The sequence below is a fragment of the Ailuropoda melanoleuca genome, chromosome 18, assembly GCF_002007445.2.
Source record: "Ailuropoda melanoleuca isolate Jingjing chromosome 18, ASM200744v2, whole genome shotgun sequence".
In the NCBI taxonomy this organism is placed as follows: domain Eukaryota; kingdom Metazoa; phylum Chordata; class Mammalia; order Carnivora; family Ursidae; genus Ailuropoda; species Ailuropoda melanoleuca.
In genome coordinates, this window is record NC_048235.1 from 19,742,314 (window position 1) to 19,758,194 (window position 15,881).

Genomic DNA, 15,881 nt, shown 5'->3' on the forward strand with positions numbered 1-15,881 from the left:
AGAATAAGTAGAATGATTTATCGTGTATTTACTCTAACTCTGCAAACTTAAGTATGTTGAAGGTACCCAGCATGTGGGTGCTGAAACTAGGCACTGATACGTGATTAGTAAGATTGAAAAAAATAGTGCCATATATTTGGGGGTACCACAGCAGTACTGAACAAAAAGTTTAATATTTAGTTCCTCTGAGCGGATCTACTTCCAGGAAGCTGTCCTATAGAAGCCCTTTACAAGTATGTAAATACATATATAATGTTCTTCATTGCAGCATTGCTTAAAGGTGTAAAAAAAAAAAGTATGCAGCTTAAAACTTGATCTCTAGGAATCCTAAATTATGAAAAAAAAACATTAATATAATTCCACTAAATTATTGAAAGTAAGGCAGTCTCTAAATATTTTCATAGGTAAATATCCTCAATATATTATTGAGGGAAAAATGAAAGCATATTGTAGAATGCAATATGATCTCTCCTATTCACAATCTGTGTATGCATGGATATATATAAATATACACAAATTACATATGTATTTGAAAATAATAATGAAACCTCACAGAGATAATAAAAATTGAAGGTAAGGGGGTACTTGGGTGGCTGAGTCAGTTAAGTGTCTGCCTTTAACTCAGGTCATGATCCCAGGGTCCTGGGATTAGCTCCCCATTGGGCTCCCTGCTCAGTGGGCAGTCTGCTTCTCTCTCTGCCTCTACCCCTTCCCCTGCTTGTGCTCTCTCTTTCAGTCTCTCTCTGTCTAATAAATAAATAAAATTAGAAAAAAAAATTGGAAGTAAGATGTTGTTAAAATTCTAGTTGAGATTTTACTGAATGTGAAAAACTATCCTGAGATATTTCCCATTACCACTGAGAATTATGACATTAAACTTCATTATTGCTATAAAACATTTTAACATACAAATTTTATCAAATTCACAGAATTGGAATATGTAGCTACTCAAAGTACAGGACAAGAAATTTCACTTCTGATAAAAATCATACAAGTTCTTTTGTTTCATTTTTAGCATTGTAACATCTATATTTTTAGGAATCAAAGATACCTTGGGTATATTCAGCTAATTTTGCAGGGACGAGGGTGTAACAATTCAGTCCCTCAGTTAAAAGAGGAAATGCTTCAAAACCAAAAAATTACTCTCTTAAGGCAGTTTTCTGATTTCCGTATTCTTACTCCATAGTGTTCTATAATATTTAAACAAAAAAATACCTGGCTTTCAGGGCTTCTTAAACTTTCGGATTCGATAATCATGTGTGTAATAAAAATCACGGATGCTTGCTTGTATTTCACAGGACATGAGTAGATTAGAGGAGCGTGTGTACAATGCATCAGCAGAAATTATGTCTATGAAAGAAAAACAAGTGAATTTGGAACAGGAAATAAAAGGAGAAGTGAAAGTACTGAATAACATCACTAATGATCTCAGACTGAAAGATTGGGAACACTCTCAGACATTGAAAAATATCACTTTAATTCAAGGTAAAATATTTTCTCATTCTTCCAGGAAATAATATATCACAATATACTGATATGTGCAGAGATCTGGTGTTTGAAACCCTATGGTACAAAATAGTTTTTGAGCATATGTTTTCTACAGATATCCGGAGAAAGTAATTTTGAGATCTTATCAAGACACAGTAACATAACGGTATCTTGGTATTCTTTAATTGAAAGTAATAAAAAAAAATGTCTTTAAGGTCTAATGAGTCATTGTTCAAAATCTCCCATGTTAATGAAGATGAATAGAAGTTTTCCATAAGGCACCACATTCTCTACCTGTCCACAGATAAGCTTGTTAATTCTGTTTTTCAAAGCTTCCAGTCTTTTTTACTTCTTACCTGACTGTATTTTTAATTAGAAAGGTCTTTGAACTCTATTAAATAAAAAAACAACGGTAAGTTTGTCAGCTTCTTCTTTGGTTGCTGTTGGTAAACCATAGTAAATTGAATTTTACTGATTTTTAAATTAATATACACATCATATTTATTTTTACTCTAGCTTTTATTTACATTTTAAGTATTTTCTCGTATTTCACTTTGTTTTAGGTTTCTCTTACATAAAGAACACTTTTTTTTTTTTAAAGATTTTATATCTAAGTAATCTGTATGCCCAACATGGGGCTCAAACTCACAACCCTAAGATTAAGAGTTGCAGGCTGTACTGACTGAGCCAGCCAGGACCCCCAAGAATACTTTTTAAAAAATGTGCAATCTAACCATCTTTTCGCTGTACTTACTTCTGCCGTCTTATTTTGTGCTGTTTTTGTCCAGTTCTATGTTCCATTTCCTTCCCTTTCTTGTCTACTTTTGGATTGATTGAGATTTTTCTCATTGAATTTTTCTTCCTACCAAAGGCACCAAAAAAATTTTGGAGACTTTCTAATCTATTTCTATTTTTTTGGTGGTTGTCCTTGAACTTTATCTTAACAAAGTCTAACGATATCTTCACCTTGATCCTAAATATACAGGGAACTTAAAAAACTTTGTCTCATGACCCGTTTCCCTGATTTTCTAATGTTTTTGAGTATACTTTATTTCTGTTTTATGTAGTTTAAAAAAAACACAAGAATTTAGTCAATATTATTTTTCTTACGTTATATAGACAATATTAAAATTTGCACGTGTGTTTGCCAGTTTCCCCTTCTAAATGTGCCTCAGACATCACTTCTGGGATCATTTTCCTTCTTCCTAAAGTATATCTTTTGGAGGTTCATTGAGTGAAAGTCTAAAAGGTGAGAACTTTTGATTTCGTTTTCTCGATTTTGTCCTTGATCTTTAAAATTGTTCTACTGCATACGTATTTCTTAGGTTGACACCTATTCTGGTTGTTTCAGTCCGTATTTTGAAGATACTTCCCTGGCTCTTGGCTTTCCTTGCAGTTTTAAAAATGAATGCCAGTCCACTTGTTGTCCTTCTTGTCTTCATTACCAGCAATTTCACTTGTTGTGTTTTTATATTGATAATTTATTCATCTTGCATTTGTTTTTACTCCTTACGTTTGTGGATTTCAATTCAGCATAAATTCAGGAAAGTTATCAGCTCCAGTCTCTCTGAATACCGCTTCTTCACAGCCCTATCTTTTCTTCTGTAATTCTAATTAAATTCATGTTAGAGCCTCTTATTCTAGCTTCCATGTCTGTTAAACTCTGATTTGTAATTTTTATATTTTTATTGTATTAGTAATAAACAGAAACCCATGAGATTTTTACTGCATAACACTAGTTTAGGGGGAAAAAATACTTCAGGTCTAATATCCAAGTGTTTACAAGGAAAAAAAAAAAGGTAAAGCAAGTCCCAGAAAACTATATATAGTACAATTTTGTTTCTAATGCTCACAATTTAGCAAAAGCAAATAATGTGGATTTATAGATGCATACATATGTAATAATGGCTTGTGAAGTGCAGGAAAGTGGGTGAGAAATAGAAAATTCAGGCTAATGTTTAAAAAGGAAGAAGATAAATGAGATCGGGGAGCACCAATATAGAGACCTATTTCTTGATTTGTGACGTTGCAGGGGTATTCTGTTTTATTGTGCTTTATAGCTTACTTACATGGAATACATTGCATGCATTCTTTAATTATTACACTAACACAGATGACAAAGAAAAATTTGAATTAATCAGCATCCCCTCTAACAATTAGACAGCTCCACTTGGGATTTCAAATAGCCAAAATTTTAAAAATCCAAAACCAAACCCTTGATTCTTGAGCATCCTACCCCATCCGCTCCCCCAATCTGTTGCTTTCCCGGCCGTATCGTTATCCAACTAGTTACCCACTCCAAGATCTCGGAAGCCGTCTTTGATGTCTTTCTGTCACTTTTACATCTGATCCATCTGTGAGTCCCGTTAACTCTTCTCGCACACACTATTTCAAATAAAACCGCTTCTCGCTATCTCTTCTGCTACTACTCTAATTCAAGCAACTATACTTGTCTGATGCCCTATCAACTTCTCAGGTGTTCCTCCTGATTCAACTTCTGATTCCTTCTGTATTATGCAGAGTAAAAGAGGGGGATTAAGAAAAGTTAGTAGATGTTTTCGCTGTCATGCTTAAGCCCCTTTGATATTATTCCCATTGACCTGGAGTAGATCTAAATTCCTACTTGGTCTGGAACCCATCTACTTATCTGCCCTCATTTTCCCATTTCCCCTCTGGCATTTCCTCTGTCTAGCTTGAAAATCTGGAAAAATGAAAGTGCTACTTAAAAGTATAAGTAATGAAGGAGGAAGTGCTAGTTTCACTTCTTGCTGTCTGTAATGTGCAGCACACTCCCGCTCTCTCGAAATATCTTTTAGAGCTCCACTCCCTCCTGGATTCACTCAAAACCACCTTCTTACAGGTCATTTTTTTCCTCCCCCATCTCTCTCTGTCATCATTTGCTTTAACTTCTCCGCAGGACTTGCGACTTCGTGAAATTGTTCCACATACACATCGGCTTATTTATTTAGCCTACATCTTCGCTAATAGCATGTGAGTTCCATGAGGTTGAGTTTCCCCTCTCTTGTTGATCTCTCCCTACCCAGCACCTGTTAGCATGCTTGCTATATGGTGGGCAAGCAAATGCATATGTATTGAATAAATAAGTTCTCGAAAAGTACCTCACACTGTCTTCTAGAGCAGTGTTGCCTCTTCTTGGAAACAATACATTCCTTAAAATTAGGGGCTATTTTTTATATTCTCTACTACAACTAGGCAGAAAAGAAATTTTTAATAATACTTATGAAACTATAACCTAAGAAAAACAAATTGTATAAATTAATGAGTGCCTTATCATTTGTTGGGTGTAGGATTAGCCATCTTTATGCCCCCCTTTTGATATTAACTAAATAATCATGAAGATATAAGAGACAAAAATATTTTAACACATTTATCAAATAATTATACTCATTAGAGACTAAAGGACTAAGCGGAATTTCATCACTGCAATAGTGACATAATTTGGTAGGGGGTGAGACATAGCATGATTTAATGAAACAAAGTCAGTGAACTTTTGAGGACAGGGGTTAAGAGAAATAAAATATAATATGGCTCAGTGATAAGAAAAGATAATGTGATGTTTATTTGAAAAGAAATTTTAAACAAATTTTCTTTCCAGGATCTAAAAGCATATATATATTCATACGTAAACATATTCATGTCAAGGAAGAAGAGTAAACAATTGTTAGAATATAAATTTGGAGATTTGTGCAACTAATTATCATGATTTAAAAAATAAAAAAAATGGTTGTGTCTTTAACCACTATGTAATGGAAAAATTCATCCGGGGAATAATGGAAAAACAGGTGCCAGAACTGAAGTCAATTAAGTTGGGAATAGCATAGCCTAGAATGTCAGGAGAGAAGTGGTTTAGTTCTAGTTTTACCCAACTAGCTTTAACACCTTCGAAGTTTACTCTCTGACCCCTCTGTATGTATGTTTAACTAAGAAATCTTCAAGGCCTCTTCAGATTAAAGATACCTAAGTCAACGAGCTTGAAAACTAAAAGAAAAAAAGGGGCAGGTTTAAGCAGCAATAGCCTAGACGATTCAGTAGATTTTTATGATGAGAAGAAAAGATTACGAATAAAGTAGGAAATGTGACCCTAATGAAAAGGACACGGAGAAGCATAGCTCTGGAAATTTAGGCAGACATTCGTTCTTTGGTATCATCTGAGGATTTTAAGTGATAGGATGTGCCTGGGTTTGCTTTTCTAGTAAACTGTGTAATTTTGATCTCCGATATGTATGGTTGTCGAGTATTCGGAATCGGTTCTTTTTGGGGGGCAATGTAGAAATCTTAGTTTTCCTTTGTAAAAATAAATCATAGGGAGGGAGCTAAGTAGTGAATTTTGTACGTGTTTTTATAGAGGGAATTGTCTGTGGCAAATTACTGCTGCAGCATTTACAAATTACCCCTGTAACTTTGCAGTTAGAAGGTACTAAATTTGAAGAAAAATAGTGTGAATTCTTACGGCTTGATAGTAATTCAGGACAAAGAAGGTGACTGCAAAGGCACCAAGTCTCCTGACTTGAAGTTCTTCATTCTTTCTTCCATAACATGGCAGAACAGAGAGCTATATTTCTATATATAGTTGATAGAGGTACTATTTTTTTTTTAAAGCTGGAACTGAAGGAAATATGAGGGTGAAACAGAGACTGTGGACTCTGGGAAACAAACTGAGGACTTGAGAGGGGAGGGGGATGGGGGAATGGGATAGGCTGGTGATGGGCGATGTGGAGGGCACATATTGCATGGTGCACTGGGTGTTATACGCAAGTAATGAATCATGGAACTTTACATCAAAAACTAGGGATGTACTGTATGGTGACTAACATAATAAAAAATAATATTATAATTTAAAAAAAAGAAATAGACACAATACATTCAGACCAGATAAAGATCTCTAGACTAGTGCAAGTGCAGGATGATTAGAATGTGAGCTACAGAGGGGATGGAGAGGAGACCACTTTTGGAAGATGGCATGAGAGCACCATGTTGACTGTGTTCTCAGAAGTTCTACACACAAAGCTAAGAGAAGACTGGTGTATGATCTTTGTATTTCTGTCCCCCCAAATACGCAAAAGACACTAGAAATATTTATTGAGATACTTCCCACATTTTCTAGGCAGTAGAAAAGATATAACAATGTATAAAAATGAAACATAATAAGTGAGATTAATGTTACATGAAGAATAAAGTAACAATAAAAATGTAACAGCCAACACACCTAGTTAGAATTCTTTAAGGTGTACCTGGTTTTCTTAATCTGGGATTCAGAAACCTGGTATCAGTATTTTATATAAAAATACAGAGAGGGATCTTTGACTCAGAATTACAGAAAATAACCCATGTATTTGTTATGATTGAATTAATTCTCCAACGTTAGAGCTGTATGCAGTTCCTACATAGAGTTACCTGCAAAATAATTGACAGGGAAGTGTTTATAAAAGAGTTCCATCGCTTACTGGCTGAATAAATGGTGAAAACTCTTAACCACAGAGACTAAGAGCCGAGATCTAGTCCATCAGTGCCTTGTGTCTTGTCTCACACATTCTGCTTTTTCCTGGAATGTCTGTGTCTTGCTTTAGAGCTCTAATTACTAAATAAAAATCTTTCCTTGTGTATTTTTCCCCCCAAAACACCACCCCTGAGTACTGTGGATTTGCCTCCGCAAAATTTGCTCAGCAAAATTCGGGCTGCAAATGGAGTCTTTCTACCTTGCTTGCCCTTAAGTTCGTTGCTATGTAGAGATGAATGAACTGTAGCCATGTTCATGGTTCTGGAGGTACAACTCCTCACTGATGGAGAACTGTGACATTTCTTGGGCAACATCCAAATGTATGTCTCCAACATGAAGCTATAGCTTAAGGGAATTTGCGTGATGATGTAAAAAAAATAAAATGCAGTCAAACAAAACAAAAAGTACACACACAAGAAATAAATGTTAATGGTTAGTCTCTTAAGATGATTGAATCATGAATTATATTTTTCTAGGCTTTTGTATTTCCTGTAATAAGTAGAGTTTTTTTTAGGGGCACCTGGGTGGCGCAGTCGTTAGGCGTCTGCCTTCGGCTCAGGGCGTGATCCCGGAGTTCTGGGATCGAGTNTGTAAAAAAAATAAAATGCAGTCAAACAAAACAAAAAGTACACACACAAGAAATAAATGTTAATGGTTAGTCTCTTAAGATGATTGAATCATGAATTATATTTTTCTAGGCTTTTGTATTTCCTGTAATAAGTAGAGTTTTTTTTTTTGTAATAAAAGTACAATACAGTATTACTGCCCCATGTTGCATATGAAGAGAAAGTGGCAATGTGCCATTGAGAAGAGCAGTGATATCTTGAAAANAAAAAAAGAAAAGAAAATGTTTAAAAAAAAAAAAAATAAGTAGAGTTTTTTTTTGTAATAAAAGTACAATACAGTATTACTGCCCCATGTCGCATATGAAGAGAAAGTGGCAATGTGCCATTGAGAAGAGCAGTGATATCTTGAAAATTGAGTAACCAGGGAAGGAAGGTTCTAAAATCCAAGTTGGACCTTGAAAAGTGGAACAGATCAGAAAAATGGTGAGAAGCAGGGACAGGGCTTAGAAACAAAGAACATGAACAGAATATACTTTTTCATGAGATTATCTTTATTCATGTGGCCCTTTCTTCAAATTCGTCAGGTATTTTATTCCCACACCTGATTAAAATGTGTGAGCAAGTGCTCTCCAGCCACTGATGCTAAGTACAGTTGTGTGTTGTCCTTGGGCTATGCATTTGGCCAAACCACAGCGATTGAAAATGCCTCTTTTAAAACATCACTATTATTCTGTGGTGTATCCAAGTTTGTTTCTTCCTTTTGAAGTTGAAAAGAAAATTGCAAAGTGTTCTGCTTGAAGCGAAGGGATTAACACTTGTCCTGTGCAGTCCATGTAGAAGAGGGAATACTAGCAGGGTTACCTTTAAATTCTAAAATGCCAGGGGAGCCTGGGTGGCTCAGTTAAGTGTCTGCCTTTGGCTGAGGTCATGATCTCTGGGTCCTGGATTGAGCACCCTGTTGGCGTTGGGCTCCCTGCTCAGCGGGGAGTCTGCTGCTTCCTCTGTCCCTCACCCCACTCGTGCTTTCTCTCTTGGTCGCTCTTTCAAATAAATAAAAATCTTAAAAAAAAAAAGTTCCAAAGTTCCATTATTCTAAAGAGGTGATCACTAGATATGCATTTTGCTGGGCACAGAAAATTCAAATGACTAAATCAGTATTGATTAAATTCAGTACTCAGAGGACACTTGGGGAATTGTGAGGCTAGGTGGTCAAAATTTTCCATCCAACCTCCCCAACTGATTTTATCCTATCTGTATCTATTTAGGGATTCTACTTAATACAACTACCTAATACAACTCAGAGGTCGGGGTGCTGATCCCTTGTGCCCTTGAAAATGAGTGTATATCTTCTGAGTCCCCCAACACTTTCCTAATAGTTTTACTGTTGACAGAAAGCCTTAACAATAACAGTCAATGAACACGTATTTTGTACGTTTTATGTCTTATATACTGTATTCTTAAATCCAGCTAGAAAAAAGAAATGTTATTAAGAATATCATAAGAAAGAGAAAATACATTTGCAGTACTGTACTGTATTGGTCGAAAAAAATCTATAGACGAGAAGACCCACCGTTCAAACCCATATTGTTTGAGGGCCAACTGTATTTTATTTGAAAAGTATTCTTTTACGCATTTTTACCTTCCTGCCTTTCCCCAAATCTCTCCCTCTTACCCAGAATTCTCTTTCATCTCATTCTCTCCATTCTTCAAATTACCTTTCAAATCTACTCTCTCAAAGGCTTTTCAACCATTGCTACTCCTGCTGATTCGCATCTCTCTAACAAACGTCTGAGTTTGTCGTTTTCAACAACATGGTGTTCGGCTGTCTACCATGTGTGGATCACACGTGATTTATACGTCCTTCCACATTTTCCACACAGCATCTAATTTGATACAGCGAAATCTGCCTAGTATGTACACAATACTAAAGTGAGTTTATGGCATCATTGACTCCATGTCTTTTCCCTGCTCCTAGGTTCTAAGAACCTAAAAAAGTGCTAGGCACACAAATACGTAATACATGATTAGGTTGTCTATTCTAATGCTATCGCATCTTTACCAGTAAGGGCACTGCACTTCTCCATAGCAGGGCATGGCTCCAGAAGGCCCGTCTTACTCACTCTGTGTTATTGCACTACAAATAGAAGACTGGATTTACTTATAGAACTGTCTTGAAACATGACAGATTCATTTTGCCTATGTTTTCAAACTGTGATTGGTAATTGTCACTTATTTTTTAAAGGTCCTCCTGGACCCCCCGGTGAAAAAGGAGATAGAGGTCCTGCTGGAGAAAGTGGTCCGCGAGGCATTCCAGGTGTAGTAGGTACGGTAACAGTAACTACTTCATCACATCCTTCAGGGTCTGATAATACATATCCATATATGTGTGTAGGGGGAATTGCTATTTGATTTGTCTCCTGTGGAGTGCATGCGTGTGTATGTACGTGTGTGTGCTAAGGGGGATATTCAGTGTTTTCTAGACCCTAAGCACTATAATGTACCAAATGTAACTGACTTTTGCTTTTTGAAGAAAGTTAAAGGCTTTAGCCAAAACTACCATGTGGGGTTTTTCATATTCCTCGTGAGTGCTGTCTTTGTTATTGATCGAGCACAGTATATGGCAGCCCTAGCTTTAGGTCACATGGGAAGGAGAATGTGAAAATCATCTTCACACTAAATATATTTGCATGACATACACACACACACACACATACACACATACACACATACACACAGACACATAGAAGGAAATGGATTACATTCCTTACACAGTCCTTAACTGAAATATATCTTCTTAAACCCAGATGACTTTTACCTTTACTGTCAGCTACTCTCTGTATCTTACTTAGAGCAAAATTGTCTTAAATTATTTTCCTCAGTTGGTGGTGTAATCTTGAAAGCAGTATTTTGAGAGAAGGTAATAGAAGACAGAAAAGGAGAAAGAGCATGAACTTTCCTTGCTCTCACAGAAATAGAGGAGACCATAGTAGCGGCATGATTGTCCTGTTATTCTTGGCGAGAAATCAGATACCCACTTGCTCTTTGAAAGTGGGGAGTATACTGCATGGCTTAATTATAACTAGAATGATTTGTGCCGCCAAAAACATGTTGAAATACCATGTACTACATCCTATTTTTCTGTCTTTTGGTTATATAAAATGTCTTCTTTCTGATCAATATATTGACTAGCCCAGGTTACTTCAGAAAAATAGTATTTAAAAATGAAAGACGTGAATTTGACACCTCTCTGACCTCGACAACGTTATGCTTAAAAAGCCAATACATAGTTCACATTAAAAAGATTTTAAAGCTATTTGACATTTATCTATGTATGTATTTATATTATTATATATGATATATATATAATCATATGTGTGTGTATTAAATATATGAATCAGTCTATGGGATGATCTATGGATCCATTGTTATACATACATAGGTACATAGATTTATATTTTAATACATACAGTATATGAATATATGCAAAGTAATATATATTGAGTAATTAAATTGAGATGGCCTAAGTTTACTAATATTTCTAAACATAATTTATCATTTTATTGCTTTGGCTATCTGCTTAATATCTGTTCAAATCAAAGTTTAGACTGGGTTGAATAATATTTCTTGACATTTAAAATATACTTAACATTTCTTAGAGAACAGTTAGCCCAATTTTAGGTGTCTGTATGAATATACCTCAAGAAATGTTTGTGTTTTTTTTGTTTCTTTTTTCTTTTTTTTTTTACTCAATTTATATATATAAGTCCTGCCTCCTGGAACTTATAAACTAATGACAATATATTAAAAGATTGATACTGGGAAAAGATGTACAATTTTTACATTTTTCATAATGTGCTATCCAAGGAGTTAACTGAAAATTGAATTAATGGGATCTCTCTGAACGGATAACATCTAAAATGAGATTTTTACAATAGTTTATTTCAAACTGCTGTGCTCCAGGATGAAATATTTCATTCTACAGGAAAATAATACTGTTATATGCAGTTTTCATGGTCATCACAGTAATTGGGGGAGGTAGAGAAAGGCTGTTTCCATTTAAGCACATAAAACCTGGGTTTGTGTATTTATATAATATATACCCATTAATGAATCTTCATACACTACACACACGTATATATGCAGTTACATTATTGTTTGGGATTAGAATACGTAAAATCAAGTCTGTGAAAAATTAATATATTCCAGCATTAGGACTCCAATTTTTTAAAAAATATATAAATATATTATATAAATAATATAATTTTTTTGTTTATATTCCTCATTGCTTGAGTTGTGCTTTTTCGGGAACACATCTTAAGAATTCAGTTTCCACCTTGTACATTTCGAAGTTACCATTGCTGCTACAGCAAAATCCTGCCATTTGAGGATTTTCAGTTGGACTGCATAAGCCTTCTGGTCAAAACTCCAAGATTTTTTTTCTGATGTGTTTTTATTTGTAGTAGCAGTTTATTTATTGAATATCTACATTGTACTAAGTGCATTGTTTCTACCAATTGCTTGTATTATTTATCAGTGGCACACATGAAATTTTGGGAAGGAATATTATCCCTTCATTTGGAGATTGACCTATTGCATATTCAAAACTAAATGTTTCATTATACTTACAAATCTACATGAGAAGTGAATTATCACCGCTGTGTTTTTTTTCATTAACCATGTAGGTCCTCCAGGTCTTAAAGGTGATCGGGGAGCAATTGGCTTTTCTGGACCTCGAGGATTTCCAGGGCCGCCGGGGAAGACTGGGAGGACAGGTATTGTGATAATGTATATTTTCTTTGTATACGAAAAGCAATAGCCATCCTAGTATGAATAGTAGACTCACATGCAGTTTATTTTGTGGTCTGAAACATTTTGAAACTAATTTCTCTCTACCTGAGGAAAGTTCCTATGTCCCAAAGGAAAGTAGTCTTTAAGGAAAAAAAAAAAAGACAACAGGATTTATAAACTCTACCCAACCATAAATCACACGAAGAATGGTGTCTATCTTAGAACAAAGAGAAGGGAAGGACTAGCAAAGAAAAACAAAGTATAAATACCCTTTTAACCAAAACTGGCCAAACCTTGGAAAGTTACAGTTAGCAATCTACAGAAAGGTCAGAAATCCCATTCTATGCAAGATAAACTGACTGCTATTATACATTAGTTCTTAATAAACTACATTGTTCAGGCTCTTTAAAATTTGCATACGTGATGACATTTTTTCTACTCCTTAGAAAAGGGCAGTAGCCTAAGCTTGAATTGTGAACTTCACAGAAATTTGAGAAAGAGGCAGGCTTATTGTTTCCTAATTTCAAAGTAAATGATGACTAAGAAAATAGGATCCTTATCATTGAGGTGTTCTTTAAAATAGATTTTGTTTTTTAGAGTAGTTTTAGGTTTATAGAAAAATTGAACAGAAAATACAGAATTCTCATAAACCCACATCCGGTTTCCCTATTGTTAACATCTTGCATGTTAACGTTATTAACATGGTGTATTTGTAATAATTGATGAACCAGTATTGATACGTTATTAGTAATTTAGGCCCACAGTTTATATATTAGAGTTCACATTCGGTGTTGTACATTCTGTGGGTTTTATCAGTTGTATAATGACATGTATCTCTCACTAGAGTACCATGCAGAGTAGTTTCCCTTCCCTAAAGATCCCCTGTAGTCTGCCTACTCATCACCAGCACACTCCCTCCCAACCCCAGGCAACCACACTTCTCTTCACGCGCTTTCTGTAGTTTTGCCTTTTCCAGAATGTCATACAGTTGAAATCATACTGTATCTAATCATTTCAGATTGGCTTATTCCATTGAGCAGTATACATTTCATCTTCTCCATATCTTTTTGTGCCCTGATAGCTCATTTATTTTTAATGCTCAGTATATTCTGATGTATGGGTGTACCTCAGTTTATTTATCCGCTCACATATTTGAAGGACATCTTGCTACTTCCACGTTTTGGCAGTCATCAGTAAAGCTGCTGACCTGAGTTGACCTAGAAGTTTGATTGCTGGGTCTCATGGTAAACCTGTGTTTAATTTTGTAAGAACCCTCCAGACTGTCTTCCAAAGTGTCTGTACCATTTTGCATCCCCATCAGCAGTGAATGAGAGTTGGTGTTCTGCATCCTCACTGGCCTTTGGTGTTGTCAATGTTTTGGATTTTAGCAATTTTAATAGGTGTGTTGAGGAATTTTTGATAGTATTCGTGTTAATGGACTGTGTCAGTGGCAGTTGGGCTTAGAGAAAAATCAGCTAGCCACAAATAAGCAAGCTACAATCAGACCCGATTACCTGAACTGAATGGTATATTTATATACCAACCATCTCCAAAGCTGTCTAGCTTTAATCAGGCCTTTTCGGCAAAATGGGAAGAAGCGTTCATTTGTTAATTTGTTTGAAATTATCTGCAAACCTTCAGGAATTGCTGAATTTCCTAAATGGGCAATTTGTGTGCAATAGATAAATATATTTAAAAACCCTGAATTTGACAAAATTGCAAAGCTACGTATAGTTTCCAAGATAATTCAAAATAATTCCATGAAGTGAGAAAACATATTTTATCTGTATTCTAAGTTTAAAGCTAAAATGGCACATTGATGTATTATCTCTCTCAAAAAGGTAGTCATTTATTGTCTCTGACAAAATCATGGTAAGATTTTGTTTGGGACTCTTTCTGGTGTGGTCTATTCATAACCTTCTATTTACATTAAATCATGAGGGGTAACTTCATAAATGAATATCACTACTCACTCTGAGTAAGTCAGAGTTCACAGGTTTGTTTTTCTGGACAGTCAAGAAGTGGAAACATGGCAAAAAATTTAAGAATGTTAAGAAGGCCTCACTCTTTCTCACAACCACCTGTCTGTTAAGCATAACTTCCTACGTGGCCACTGACGACATTAGGAACAAACCACAGATGAGATGTGTAACTGTAGCACAACTTAGCTGATTTAATGAGAGGTAACTTCCCTTTGTTTGAGCGTCTATGTTTTCCCATACAATGTGCTTGGAGCTGAGAACATAAGACGAGCTGCTCCCCACCCTGGAGTTTTCTACCAGAAATTGCTCACAAGGACCTTTCTTCTAAAGTTTAATCAACAAGATCATTCTGTAACATTTATGTGCACTATCTAACCTCAGGTGGTTCATTTGGGAAAAGTAAACATTTAGCCAAAGGTATCATTCTAAAGGAGGGATACACCCCTGTTCTCTAGTAAGGATGTTTTTGATGTGTTCACCTATGAGAAAAAATTTCCAAGTGTCCTCTGTGAGATCTCTGAATCAGGCTAGAGTGACGTAAAACATTTGTGTTTATGTATAAGAAGAAAAGTTTTATTTTATTATTTTTTAAAAAAGAGTAGTATAAGATAAAAGGCAAAATTTTTTTAAAAACCTGATTATTTATTTATCATAGGATCCTAGAGCTATCAGGATTTAAGTGAGTCATTCACGCAGTGCCCTGGCTGGAACATATTCTTAAACTATCCGAAGACAGTTGTGGTATAAAAGGACTCCCGAGAATAACATACAGCCTCTTCCTTTTTACTAAATAATGCTAAAATGATAAAATTAAGCTTTTTTATTACATTATCTTTTCTGAAAAGAATTAGAACTGATCATTACACCCTTTTGAATCCCCCCTCCCAATTTTTGTTTAATATCTTAGACTTTTCCTCTTGGGAATCTGAAATTTAGGTACTATATCTCATAAAAGTATATTATCAGAAAATAGGAAAGATTTTGAGTACTTTTATAAATTAATGGGGTTTTTTTGCCAATTTCACGTTACCTGGAATGACTGAATCATAATTAAACAGTGAATAAATGATGTACAGTGTAATCATATATGCAAAATGATCAGAGGCATTCTCTTTATCATACACTGATAAAGAATGGTTCACATTTCATGAAATCTTCACAATAAAATTTTAATCAGAAACAACTTATGCTTTTTAAGTGCTCAATTTCAGTTTTCATGTTACTTACCAGGGTAATTTTATATTTTTAAATTTGATAAATTGGGGAATCAAAAAATCTTTAAATGGTAAATAAGAACAAATGTTCCCAAAGACAGATGAAGACAAAATAAAGTGAATTAGAGAGATAAAGAAAAATAAAACCCAAATAAAGATTTAAACTTTAAATTAAAATTAAAAATAATTGTGCCATAAAAAGTGAACAGAGATGACAAAGCCCTCTCTCATTCACTGAGAATAAAACCACAGACAGACCATTCTAGCTAAGCTTTGGGAGATGTAAAACGGTAAGAGCTACCATTTCTTCTATTCCTCTCCTTAT

The 15,881-nt window shown here is 35.0% G+C and overlaps 1 protein-coding gene across 8 annotated transcripts in view; it reads left to right on the forward strand.

Annotated features, from left to right (window-relative positions):
- Positions 1 to 15,881, forward strand: part of MSR1 (macrophage scavenger receptor 1) — a 76,006-nt gene that overhangs the window by 24,410 nt on the left and 35,715 nt on the right. For all 8 annotated transcript variants that reach the window (XM_002928609.4, XM_011236450.3, XM_034647484.1 and 5 more), the window contains 3 exons: positions 1,299 to 1,485; positions 9,815 to 9,895; positions 12,255 to 12,344. In XM_002928609.4, coding sequence (XP_002928655.1) covers positions 1,299 to 1,485; positions 9,815 to 9,895; positions 12,255 to 12,344 — 358 coding nt within the window. The remainder of the gene's footprint in view (positions 1 to 1,298; positions 1,486 to 9,814; positions 9,896 to 12,254; positions 12,345 to 15,881) is intronic.